The 13,905-nt window shown below is 42.1% G+C and overlaps 1 protein-coding gene across 3 annotated transcripts in view; it reads left to right on the forward strand.

Moving 5' to 3' along the window:
- Positions 1-13,905, forward strand: part of PARP4 (poly(ADP-ribose) polymerase family member 4) — a 69,494-nt gene that overhangs the window by 41,162 nt on the left and 14,427 nt on the right. For 2 of the 3 annotated variants that reach the window (XR_011489077.1, XM_020915116.2), the window contains exons 23-30: positions 305-372; positions 939-1,126; positions 2,793-2,892; positions 4,641-4,811; positions 5,069-5,149; positions 7,337-7,417; positions 8,427-8,522; positions 9,108-9,230. Coding sequence is in view for 2 of the 3 variants with exons in the window: in XM_020915116.2 (XP_020770775.2) it covers positions 305-372; positions 939-1,126; positions 2,793-2,892; positions 4,641-4,811; positions 5,069-5,149; positions 7,337-7,417; positions 8,427-8,522; positions 9,108-9,230 (908 nt within the window). In the remaining variant the exon portion in view is untranslated. The remainder of the gene's footprint in view (positions 1-304; positions 373-938; positions 1,127-2,792; positions 2,893-4,640; positions 4,812-5,068; positions 5,150-7,336; positions 7,418-8,426; positions 8,523-9,107; positions 9,231-13,905) is intronic. The other variant, XM_070471621.1, reaches the window with a different exon arrangement.

Raw genomic sequence — 13,905 nt, forward strand, 5'->3', positions numbered from 1 at the left:
GGTGGGGAGAGGTCAGATGAGCAGGGACATGCTGAGGGCCAGAGGGCAGCGTGACCTGCTGCCTGGGCTGTCCCCATGTCCTGTGTCCTCTGCATGTAGTTGGCTAAGGAGCAGACTCCCCATGCGCAGCCTGACCCAGGTCCTTTTTGTTCAGTGAATTGCATCATTTGAATGCAGTAGAATTTTTTAAAGGAGTACTGTGGTAAATTTTTTTTATGTATTAAAAATACCAACCATTATTGTTTGTTAGTGGTCAAAAAGTGAATATTTAATGGCAACATCTTACGCCAGTCTTATCACACAGGTTACAAGGAATTATTTTCATATCCTAAGTGCATCACAAGCAATAAGACGCCCACAGAGTTCATCATGGTGAGTACCAGTAGCTGCCTCTGTCTTCTCTCCATCAGGCTTCAGTAGTTCTGCTGGGTCTTTCTCCCCAAGAAGCCCTAGTCCTCCCATTTCTGTATGCGGATGGGCTCTTTTAGTTCATTAATAAAAGTGATATGAACTCATTAAGAAAATGGAAAATAAAAAAGAAAGAAAAACTCATTCACAGTCCCACCATCTGAATATAGTCAGCATTAACAGTTTTTAATGTTTTGCTCTGTCACCTTTCTTTCTTTTTTTAAATTGAGCAAATTGGGAATGGCCAATTGTGTCCTCAGTCCAGACTAGCTGGCAATCCCAGGGGTGTTTTGATGTAATAGTTCTTTGAAAACCATAAAGAAACAAAGAAATGTCAAGTAATAATATTATAGGTACTGTGTGACATGAAATAAACTAAAAGGATAGTTGTTCCACAAATAAATCATTAGGAAAGAACTTCCTTTAGGTGACGATAACCCTCACTAAGGAGTGTGCTTCAGTAAGTGATTACAGTTGGTGGTGAAGACACCCCAAAAGGAGTAAATGATCTTTTGCTTCATTTCCTCCAGTCTGCTACACCTACCATGGGAAACACAGATTTCTGGAAGACGCTTCGATACTTAAGTTTGCTGTGCCCTTCCCATGTGTTACGGAACATCCTCCTTATATCCGACGGGCATCTCCAGAACGAGAGCCTGACCTTGCAGCTTGTAAGAAGAAGCGTGCCGCACACCAGGCTGTTCTCCTGTGGGGTCAGGTGAGCACAGGCGGGCCGGTCCCACGGGGAAAGTCAACAGGTGGGAGCTGCTTGGTGCAGAGGGGCCGGCTCTGGACTCGGCTCCAGCCGCTGCCTGGGTCACGGAGCCTGAGCAGCTGCAGGTTAGCCATGACTCTGGGGGGACACCTTCACCCTCTTCTGTGAGGTGGAGATAACAATGGGTCTAATAGGCTTACTCTGAAAATCTCATGAACTTGTATACATGGAAACAGCCAGCAAGCTCCACTTCAGTGTTGGAGACTGTTACTTGCATAATTGAGCCTAACTTGGTGGGCTGGGCACACCCAGGGCTGATGGTCACCCCACCCCACCCCACCCCACCCCACCCCCGGCCGCTCTGTCCCTTCCCCGAACCCCTCTGACTGCTGTCATTTTCTCACTGGCATTTGCTCACCCTGCTGTGTGTAGGAATCTTTCTCTAGAGAAGCTAAAACCCACGACTTTAGGGGTTTACTCCCTCCCCATTTATAGCTAACATTTTCACATTGAATTGAGGATTATGGTGTAAAAGTAAGGAAGACAGCGGAGAGCAGGGGCCATGCTGGCCTTTGCACACAGCATGCCTGACGCTGTCTCTCTGCCCTCCCCCACTATGAGGTCACTGTCCTGGCCAGTGGGCATCAGCCTCGCTGGGCAGCACGTCCCTCTGTACAGGTGGGGGTGAGGAGGGATGTCCAGGGCTCTCCTACTCACAGTCATAGAGCAAAGGGAGCAGATTGTGACTGGGGAGGGAGGTGACCCTGAGCTTGGACACAGTTTGTCTAGTTTTTAATGTCTTTCTATGGGTTTCTTCTTCATTTTATATCTACGCATTTGTGTTCTCATGCTAACCACATTTCGTGAGTCTTCAGGAGCAGAGACTGTTTATCCCAGCTGTTTAACAAGTGGTCCTCTCAGGCGCACACAGCAACCTCACTAACCCGTAAAAACTGTAAATACATAGAGGCTCTGGCTTAAGGATTATCTAATCAGTGTTATAATCAGATCAGTTAGTTTTGATCACCGAAGACATACCCAGCGTTATCAATAGGCTGAAGTATATTTCCAAAATATCTTTCTTAAGCTCTTTTTCTGAAAAAATTATCGATCCCTTGTCTAATATTTCAGGAGGAACTTCTCTAACAGAGTACTCTTGATTAGTTGTAGAATAATTGAGAGAAATGTAACAGAATATTGTTAATTAAATATCAAAGATTACATTTGCTGGAATGAGAGTTACTTCCTTGTTCTTTGTCATCTAAATGTGGACCAGATTTTAAGACGAAGGCTTGGTTAACTCCTCTGTCAGCCTTGACTTTAGAATCAGTTAAGGGCAGCTTTGACATTCATTGAGAGTGGATCCCAGTCACCATCTTGGTCACAAACACTCCGGGGGTTTCTCAGAATAATCTTCTTCATCCTCCAGTGAATCAGAAGCCAGAAATTTATGCTTTTTTCTCTTGTGAAAGAGACATGAGTCTTCTAATATGTGGGAACTTGGGTTACCCAGACCTGCAGATGTTTCCTACTTTCTGGCCTAAGTTTTATATCTACCTTCAGCTGCAGAACATAACGTGTCTCCCACTGAGTCTTAAACTGTGTCAGTATTCATTACATGTACTTCAACATGTTTCTAAAATTCCGTTAAAATGTGAAATGTTATCAGTTCTACAGCAAATCGTCATGTCTTACGGACTCTGTCCCACTATGGTGCTGGAGTATTTGAATATTTTAACTCAAAATCCAAACATAGCTGGAAAAAACAGGTATGTGTCTCAAACATCTTATTTCAGTCTTATGTTTAAATGTGGAAATCTTATCTTCTCGGAAATCTAGTGACAGTAACTTCTGTGTTTTCATCAATGGAAAAGGGAGCTAGAAAAAGGCAAAAACGTACCCACCTTATTGCAACCCACCCTTAGTTACCCCTAGCCTTCCCCCAACCCTTAGTTACTGCTAGGCTTGCACAGGAAACACTCCACTGGGGCGTTCTTCTAGCTAACTTTTTTTTTTTCAATTTATGTATTATTGCATGGATGCAAGCCTTAACCATGGTTCTGACAACATGAATTCCTCTTCCCGTCTCTAACCACTGATTACTATAAACCTCTGCATACTGTTTATTTTAGCCACATCGAGCCTGGCCATTTATTCCATCTTGTCATCTTGATGAGCTTCAGATTCAAAGCACACACTAACCAGAGCTCTGCAGGCAGTTGTAGCTAGTGGTTTGATTTCTGCTTTATATAATGTCATGGGTTGATTTTTAACAATGAAATATTACACATTTTGCTCTGATTAATTTTTTATTGTGGCAAAATATACATAAACTTTACCATTTTCAGGTGTACAATTCATGGTTTTTAAGTGAACTCACAGTCTTGTGTAGCCATCACCATGATCTAACTCCAGAACCTTTCCATCATCCCAAACAGAAGGTCTGTCCCTAATTCTTTTCTTTTTTTGGCTGTGCTATGTGGCATGTAGCAATCTTAGTTCCCTGACCAGGGATCAAACCTATGCCTCTGCAATGGAAGCACAGAGTCTCAACCACTGGGGACCCAGGGAAGCCCCTCTACCCCCAGTTAAACAATGACTCCTCGCCCCTGCTCCCCCAACCCCTGGTACCCACCCTCTTCTGTCTCTGTGAACTTAGCTCCTCTAGGAACCTCATATCAGTGGAATCCAGCAATGTTTGTCTTTCTGTGCCTGGCTTTTTCATTTGGCATAGTGTTTTTGAGGTCCATTCATGTTGTAGCGTATGTCAGAATTTTCTACCTTTTTAAGGCTGAAAAATATTCTATTATATGTGTACACCACATTTTGTATATCCATTTATTGTCGCCAGACCCCAGGGTTGTTTCTGCCTTTTGACTGTGAATCATACTGACATGATGATTGGTATACAGGCATGTGTTGGAGGCCCTAATTTCAATACCCAGAAGTGGGATTGCTGAGTCATGTGGTAACTGCACTTAGTGTTTTAAGAGCTGCCATACTGTTGTTCACTGGCATTTTACAATCCCACTAGCAGTGTGCCAAGGTTCCAGTTTCTTGCACATCACCATCAATACTTATTTTCACACTTTTTGATTTTATATAGCCCTCCCAATGGATGTGAATTTGTATCTAATTAAGGTTTCGATTTGTATTTCTCTAGTAACAACATCTTTTCATGTGCTGATTGGCCATTAGCATATCTTCGTTGGAGAAATGTATATTCAAGTCCTTTGCAGGGTTAATTTTTATAACTGGAATCTACTACACGACAAAGTAGTATATTGGTGTTTAATTAATAGAATAATTTTAAGATGTTTTGTGAATTTAAATTATGTGCTAGTGCTATTAAAAATTTGACTTAGAATCCTTTTGGAAATGTACCCTGTAGCAGGAAGGAGGAGAAAAAAACAAAGAGCTACAATTCTCAAAGGACAGAATGTAAAGTCGTGTAAGTGTTAGGTAACTATTTTCTGAATGTAACACTGAAAGAGAAATAACCCCTCTTGATAAATAGATAGAAGCCCAGATGGGTAGGATGAGTTCTCCCAGTTGCCACTCGGTCTCCGTCAAATGGCAGCAGCTGAGCACGGACGCACCCGCACCCCTGCAGGCCCCCGCCCAGGTGCAGTCCCTATTCCACAGCGAGCGACTCCTCGTCTACGGGCTCACGCCTCACTGTACACAAGTGAGGAGCACGCAGGCTTTTTATTATGGGGACAGCAATGTGTTTTGCTAATTACTTTCTTTTTCTTTTTTCTTCCCTTTACTTTACCCCCACGTCATAATATGCTGCACAGTTTTTCCTGGGATCACAGCGGTTGGTTAACCAAGGGCACTGGAGAGCCTCTTAATTCTCATTAAAATCACTGAAAGAATCACTGTTGAACTAACCAGGACACTATGAAGTTGAAAAACTATAAGGAATTTTTTTTCCCATTTCAGGCAACTCTACATGCGCTAATTCAAGAGAGAGAGTATTCTACAGTGGTGTCAACGACTGAACTTCAGAAGACAACTGGAACGGTGAGTTTAAAAATGTAAACTGTGCTCTGGCCTGGTGCACTGGAAAGACCCAGAGGGATCGGGTAGAGAGGGAGGTGGAAGGGGGGACCGGGATGGGGAATACATGTAAATCCATGGCTAATTCATTTCAATGTATGACAAAAACCACTGCAATGTTGTAAAGTAATTAGCCTCCAACTAATAAAAATAAATGGAAAAAAAAAATGTAAACTGTGCACTCACTGTTTTTAAAAGTTAAAATAGTTCTGTATTTTCATTTTTAGTGCACCACATCCTTCCTGCATTGTTTTCTGTGTTGACATCTTAGCACCTGATGTGATGTGGAGGGTTGTCATCTCCACAAGCGAGGACACTGTCCATTGGTTTCTAAGGCAGCAGCTCTTCATTCGGGGTCTTGAGTCCAGAAGTATCCACAGGGGCATCAGTGGGCACAAATAACTGCAGTTAAACCTGGTGTTTTGTGAATGAAACCTTTAAAGGTGGTTCTTAAAGATGTGCACGTCTTCCTACAGGTTCAGTGTACCTGCAGTGCCTGGTCCTTGCCACTTACTTTAGAATACTGAGTATAACTGTACTGGATGACGAGTAAAACATTGTACATTGAGGATGTGTTTTTGTTTTTTCTACTTTTGGATTAAAAGCAAATGAATTTGTAGTATTTGCATTAGTACCAAATCTGCTATAGTTAGATCTGGAAAATTCCTAAGCTGTCTGCTGTATGCCTGGAGAATTCCATGGACAGAGGAGCCTGGTGAGCTACAGTCCATGGGTTCGAAAAGAGTCAGACACGACTAAGGCAGTAACTACTACTACTATTCATAGGAGTATTTACGTAACCAGACAAACCATTCCTTAATTTATATCTGTATAACCAGACATTGCTGTGGCTCAGTGGTAAAGAATCCACCTGCCAATGCAGAGGACGAAGGCTTGATCCCTGTGTTGGGAAGATCCCCTGGAGAAGGAAATGGCAACCAACTCCAATATTCTTGCCTGGGAAATCCCATGGACAGAGGAGCCCAGCAGGCTACAATCCATGGGGTCACAAAAGAGTTGGACATGACTTAGTGACTAAACAACAACAAAAATAAAGCAAAGCTTTCATTTTGGCATTGAATGAAAGCACTTAACTTATTACTTGCCATGACTTACGTATAGAATTTAAGGGCATCTTTGTATCGTCTGAAAAACTGCTGAATCTCAGTGGGATTTTACCTGGGAGCAGGTCATTTTCCATAAAGTCACAATTTTTATAGTTGTCCTTCCATTGTGAATCATGGCCTTACCAGTAAAAAATGGCAGGAGTTGGAATTGTCACTTACAGGAGACATTGCCTTTTGAGTCCTGTTGTTTCAGCCATTTGAGGAAAGGGTGGTGCCCTGGCCCTTGACTTCCTGATGCTCTGTCTGTGGCCCCTTCAGAGTGGAGATCACAGTCAGGCCTCACAGCCCTGGGCTGTCTCTTTCAGTAGAACAGTTCACACGTGTATAGAAAATGCCAACTATAGGGACAGAATGGAGATGAGTAGGTGCCAGGACTGGAGGTGACTGCACAGCGACACGACACGAGGTTTTAATAGGAAGAAATCCCCTCCTCTGTGTTTCAGTGGTGCTCACACACTGTATGCATGTGTACTCAGTCACTTCAGTCATGTCTGACTCTTTGTGACCCCATGGACTGTATCCCACCAGGCTCCTCTGTCCATGGGATTCTCCAGGCAAGAATACTGGAGTGGGTTGCATGCCCTCTTCCCAGGGATCTTCCCGACCCAGGGATCAAACCCTGGTCTCCTGCATCACAGGCAGATTCTTTACAGCTGAGCCACCAGGGAAGCCCCCACATACAGTCTGTGAAAGTGAAAGTCGCTCAGTCATGTCCGACTCTTTGTGACCCCATGGACTATACAGTCCATTGAATTCTTCAGGCCAGAATACTGGAGTGGTAGCCTTTCCCTTCTCCAGGGGATCTTTCCAACCCGGAGATCAAACCCAGGTCTCCCGTATTGCAGGTGGATTCTTTACTAGCTGAATCACCAGGGAAGCCCACACACCATCTACATTAGTTAAAACACATCAACCTGCACACCAAAGGGATGAATTTCACTGTATGTAAACACATCTCAATTATTTAGATGATTTCCTATGTATGACATGAATTAGAATCATTTTTCCTTTGCTGCCTGAACAGATGATTCACAAGCTGGCAGCGCGAGCTCTGATCAGAGATTACGAAGATGGCATTCTCCACGAAAATGAAGTGAATCACGAGGTTTGCTTTTTCACGGGAAAGCCATTGTCTGTTTTTCTTGGCCTTTCTTGAGTTACTTTACCCATGGAAATGTGAGTGAGGATCAGCAGGTGGAAAGGGACCCCTGTCGTCATTGCTGTGTTTTCCGTGCCGGGGTACCAGGTGCCCCGTAGTTACTTGATTTAGTTTTTAGTTAGCTCGTTGAATGAATTATTGACAGAACCCTGTGATCATTGTCCCCGTCAGAGGGAGGCAAAGGAGACTCAGACGACTCCCTCAGTGCCTGTAAAGACACCACCTAGCCTAGGTGCTTGTGTGTTGTAGGGCGAGTGTCTCCATCTGTGATGAAGAGGGCAGGTCTGGGGGGCTGAGCTGCCTGCGGAGCTCAGCAGAGCCAAGCCTACCTTGCCTCTTCATCACTGAGCCACTGAGGCCCTGGCAGGGGACTCCCTCTGCTACCCCATACCCAGATGACTGCTGTCAAATGATGGCTGGAGCATTAGCGCTCAGCATACACCTCCCCAGGTAGTTGGTTCCCTCAGAGATCAGCGCCCTCCTTCCCACCCTCAGGTCAGCAGCCTTGGTCCTGCTTTGCTCAGGGTCCTTTTCCATCTGAGGGCAGCTGACCAGCCGCACCAGCAGACCAGCCTGGACCAGTCCCTCCACCTCCCGACAGCTTGGGAGCCTCATCTTTACAGTGAGAGACAGACTCACTAAGGTCTTGGCAGCTCAGCAGCCAAGCCACAAGAAGCTCATGAATATGAATCGCTCTTTCTGTACTTTAGCCTCTCGTTGGGCCCATTTTTTGCAGGAAATGGCAAGTTAGCCACTTGAGATACTTAGGCAGAGCCATCGACTCAGTGTTGCATTGGAAATCCTAATTATAAAATTATCCACTTCTTACAGAAAGACAGCTTTTTGTATTATGTAGTACTCATTTAATTGGTCATATATAGCTAAATAGTGAAAAATAGGACATGATTTCATTTGTTATTCATTATTATTCTGTCTTATTATTCATTTTTCCTAGATGAAGAAGCAAACCTTAAAATCTCTGATTATTAAACTCAGTAAAGAAAACTCTCTCGTAACACAATTTACAAGCTTTGTGGCTGTGGAGAAAAGGGTATGTATTTTAATTCATGGTCATTTTATCTATATTTGCGTGCTAAGAAGCTGACTCTTGCCTTCACTGACACTGGTGGCCCATGCGTCCACGGGCCTCTCATCCACGCAGAGCACAGGGCTCGTGTGATCTCTGCATGAGTTACCTGTGCTGTTATTTTAATGTTATAGTTGAATTAGTACACAGTTAATAAAGATGAGAAATGCCAAAAGTGTAACAAATAGTTGAATATGTGAATTTTAAGATATACTACAATTTGTTACATTCTTGGCATTTCTCACTTTTATTAATTCTTGACCCTCAAAAAATAAGAGAGGCCTGGGCTCCCCTTACCCTATGAGTGGCCCTTTCTCCTACACAGTTTGAGAGGAGAGCCCGCCAAGGCACTTGATGTAGCACCACCCAGCGAGTGCTCTGTGAAGGGGACCCTCACCCCAACCTGACCATCCTCTCTCCCAGGACACAGGATCCAGTCCGACCCCCAAACATATTCCAAACCAAACATTCGTGAGGCTTTAGAATTTATAATAATAATTTAATATGATAATGTCTGTTTTCTCTTTACCTGATTGTGATTCAATATAGGATGGTAATGAGTCACTTTCTCCTGATATTCCAAATACTTTGGAACTTATTGCCAAAGAAGACATAGATTTTCTGCCATACATGAGTTGGCAGGGGGGACAACCAGATGCCAGCAGGATGCAGGTGAGTGTTGATTACAAATCAGTTGATACTGTGTGTTCATGCTTTTATGATGGTAAGGGGAACCCTTTGCTAAAATAGCACCCTTTTGATCTGTATACGCAGATACCGATGTCTGCCTGATGATGGGAACTTTTGCACATTTTTAAAAATGCTGTTACGTTACTGAGAAAGGCTCCATTTACAAATGTAGCTATAAAGTGCAGAAGAGGAACAATTGTGGTTACAGACAAACTGTGGTTCAGGAAGCCAAAGGCCTTCCCTCTAAGAGAGACAGGCAGTTCATCCTGAAAGTAGTGATAAAAGCCTATCTAATCATCTGACTTCACCACTAATATTTATTAAAGTTTGTGGTGCTTTATGCTATGGCCTTTGTGACCACATAATAGAAGTTGGGAAGCACAACTTAAATAAAAACTGGAAGATGTTAGTCACTAGTTGTGTCCAACTCTTTGCAACTCCTTGGACTCCCACCAGGCTCCTCTGTCCTTGGAATTCCCCAGGCAGGAATACTGGGGTAGGTTGCCATTCCCGTCTCCAGGGAAATAAAACCTGGAAGGCATATACAAAAGCAAAGAAACAAAACAGTGGTAGTAAGACTCTGGAGTATCCAAGTTAGAGAAGTGAAACTGCCAATATTTAAGGAGTTAAAATCCAAGGGAAAAAATTTATGTGCTTCCAAGGTGGCCCTAGTGCTAAAGAACCTGCCTGCCAACACAGGAGACGTAAGAGACACCAGTTTGATCCCTGGGTCAGGAAGATCCCCTGGAGGAGGGCATGACAACTCACTCCAGTATTCTTGCTGAAGAATCCTGGACAGAGGTGCCTACAATTGGCGGGCTACAATCCATGGAGTTGCAAAGAGTCTGACATGACTTGGCAACTAAAGAACAAAATGTAAAGGATCTTGGCTAGCTAAAACAACTTTGAAAAGGAAGAAGAGGTTGGAGGCCTTAACACCCACCATCTGATATCTTACTATAAAGCCACAGTAAGTAAGAAAGTGTGGTATTAACATAAAGTGGACATCTAGACCATTGGAACAGTGTGGAGAATCTAGAAATATATCCAGATATATAGGGCCAATTGTCTCCAGAGGTACCAAGGTATTCAGTGGGGGAAAATGATCTTTTCAAAAAATGAATCTGAAAAGATTGTATAGTCATGTACCAAAAAACAAAACAAAACCCCTCTACCCTTAGCTCACTCCATATAAAAAGATTGACTGGATTATTGGCTTGAATGTAATAACTGAAACCTAAATTTCTGGGAAGAAAACATAGGAGAAAACCTTAATGAACTAGGAAACCTTAATGTTCTTTCCTAAATTTAAAGAACAAACTACAAAAAAAATTGGTTAACTGGACTTTATTAATATCAAAAACTTTTATTTTCCAGAAGACACTGTTAAGAAAATGAAAGGGCAGACCACAGACTGGGAGAAAATGTTTTGCAAAACATGTCTAACAAATATGCTTATCTAAAATATATAAAGAAATCTTACAATCTGATAATAAGAAAACAACCCAGTAAAAAAAATAAGCAGAAGATCATTTTAGAAAACTCTCAGTTTCTTAAAGAGTTAACTATACACCTATCATTTGACGCAGCCAAATGAAATGAAAGTATATGTTTACACAAAGACTTGTGCATGAGTATTCATTGCGGCTTTACTTGTAGCAGCCAGAAGTTGGACACAACCATCAGGAGATAAATGAATAAACAAATTGTGGTACAGCCTTACAAGAGTAACTACTCAGCAGTAAAAAGGAGAAATAGTGTTAGTCTCTCAGCCGTGTCTGACTCTTTGCAACCCAATGTACTGTAGCCTGCCAGGCTCCTTTGTCCATGGAATTCTCCAGGCAAGAATACTGGAATGGATTGCCATTCCCTTCTCCAGAGGATCTTCCTGACCCAGGGATTGAACCCAGATCTTCTGCATTGCAGGCAGATTCTTTACCACCTGAGCTACAGGGAAGTCCTGTAGCTCAAAAAAAGGTTAAAAAGGAGAATTAACCATTGATATATACAACAACATACATAAATGTCAGGACAGTTATACTGAGTAAAAGTCAAACAAAGAATGGAAGCTGTAAGCTTCCATTGACACAAAATATGTGCAAACCAATCTGAAGTTACAGAAAGCAAGGAGGAGGAGTGAGATGGGTCACAAAAGGGCACACTAAAGGAATGTGTGCTGAATATGTCATTCCCCTCTGTGACAATGGTCTCAGGGATGTTTATTTACTCCAGAACTCATCACTCTAAGATAAAGCTATGTATGTCAATTATACCCAAATAAATCTATTTTGAATATATAATTCAATTAAGTTCAGTTCAATTCAGTCACTCAGTCGTGTCCAACTCTTTGCGACCCCATGAACCGCAGCACAACAGGCCTCCCTGTCCATCACCAACTTGTGGAGTCCACCCAAACGCACATCCATTGAGTCAGTGATGCCATCCAACCATCTCATCCTCTGTCGTCCCCTTCTCCTCCTGCCCTCAATCTTTCCCAGCATCAGGGTCTTTTCAAATGAGTCAGCTCTTCTCATCAGGTAGCCAAAGTATTGGAATTTCAGCTTCAATATCAGTCCCTCCAATGAACACCCAGGGCTGATCTCCAGTTAGCTCTAACCAAATTGCCTTTTTGCGTGTCCAACTCTCTGTGGCCCCATGGACTGTAGCACATCAGGTTCCTCTGTCCGTGGAATTTTCCAGGCAAGAATACTGGAGTGAGTTGCCATTTCCTACTCCAGGGGATCTACCCAACCCAGAGATCAAACCTGCCTGTTTTGCATCTCCTGCATTGGTAGGCAGATTCTTTATCTCTAGCGCCACCTGAAAGCCCAGATTGCCGCTACATAGGTTATATCAGTTCACTCTCCCATCAGCAGCACTTGAGAGGCTGTTACTTTATTCTCTCTTTAACCCAGTATATTATTCAAATTTTTGATCTTTACAGATCTGATAGGTTAAAAGCATATTAGTGATATATTAATTTTAATTTCTTTATGAATGAAAAGGAACATGTTTTCATATTCCTAAGAGCCCACATATTCATCTTTTCTAGGTATTGTCCATTAATGTCTTTTACCTTTTTAAATTGTGAGATTAACCATTTTCTTATTTATTTTAGGAAAATTGTATTTTCTAAGAAAATTAGGCCTTTATGATACTAGTTGCAAAAATTTGTTTCTCAGTTTGCCATTTGTATTTTGATGTTGCTTATCATCATTTTGTCATGCAGGTATTTTAATGCAGTCAAGCTTTTTCATCTTTGGGTTTCTTTGTTCTGTATTGCTTTGTCTTTTGTCATGCTTAGAAATCTTTCCTTCACATATTATGCTTTTTAAAAATTTCCCATGATTTCTTTCTTTAAATAGTTTTATGGCTTCATGTTTATGTTGAAATTTGCATCCAATCAGAATCTTTCCTGGTATAAGACAGGACATATGGGAACAACTTTATTCCTTTCCAGATGACTTCCGACTTTCCCCAGCACCACTTGTTAAATAAATCTTCTTTTCCTCGAATTGATTTGAGGAATCTTTGTTGTCTTTATCATCTCCTAACTCCCCATATGTGTTAGGATCTGTTGCTGGACCCTATATTCTGTTTCCTAGATCAGTCTGTTATAATTGTAATTTTATAAAAGTCTTCAATGTCTGATGGGTCTGGCCCATCACTTGCTCTTTTTTCACTTTGCTCATCTAATTAAGAAAAATTTAACCAGATATGCATTTGTAAATCTTATTTTGAAATGTGTGTCTTGTCCTGTGTCCTGCAGTATTAATTATATGTGCTGAGCTATGCTTAGTCACTCAGTCATGTCTGACTCTGTGTGGACCCCATGTACTGTAGCTTACAAGGCTCCTCTGTCCATGGGGATTCTCCAGGCAAGAATACTGGAGTGGGTTGTCATGCCTTCCTCCAGGGCATCTTCCCAACCCAGGGATTGAACCCAGGTCTCCCGCATTGCAGGCAGATTGTTTACCCTCTGAGTCACAAGGGAAGCCCAAGAAGACTGGAGAGGGTAGCCTATCCCTTCTCCAGGGGAGCTTCCCAACCCAGGAATTGAACTGGGATCTCCTGCATCGGAGGAAGATTCTTTACCAGTTGAGCTACCAGGGAAGCCCCATTAATTATTTAAATATACACATTTGTCTGAACTGGGAAGGGACTACTCCTTTAAAAAAAAAACACAAAACTCCTTTACATTGGTAAAAATAAAAGCTGATTATTTCTAAAATATCTCAAGGACTAGTAATTCATATAAAATTTGATTTTATTTACATGCATATTTTAAGGAATACTCTTTAAAATTTATTCAGATAATAGTAGTGACAGAGCATCCCTTATTCTCTTTTTTTTATACATTTTCATATTCTAGTGTAAAAGACATTACTTTAAAACTTTGGAGATTTTTTTTCAGTTTTCTCCTTTTCTTAATATTGCTATAAAGCAGTATAAAAGACTAGAATAATTTCATTATATCATTTATTTTAGGGCTGCTAAGTTGCTTTAGTTGTGTCCAACTCTCTGTGACCCCATGGACTATAGCCCACCAGGCTCCTCTGTCCATGGGATTCTCCAGGCAAGAATACTGGAGTGGGTTGCCATGCCCTCCTCCAGTGGATCTTCCCAACCCAGGGATTGAACCCACATCTTTTATGTT

Source organism: Odocoileus virginianus, chromosome 8 (assembly GCF_023699985.2).
Source record: "Odocoileus virginianus isolate 20LAN1187 ecotype Illinois chromosome 8, Ovbor_1.2, whole genome shotgun sequence".
Lineage (NCBI taxonomy): Eukaryota > Metazoa > Chordata > Mammalia > Artiodactyla > Cervidae > Odocoileus > Odocoileus virginianus.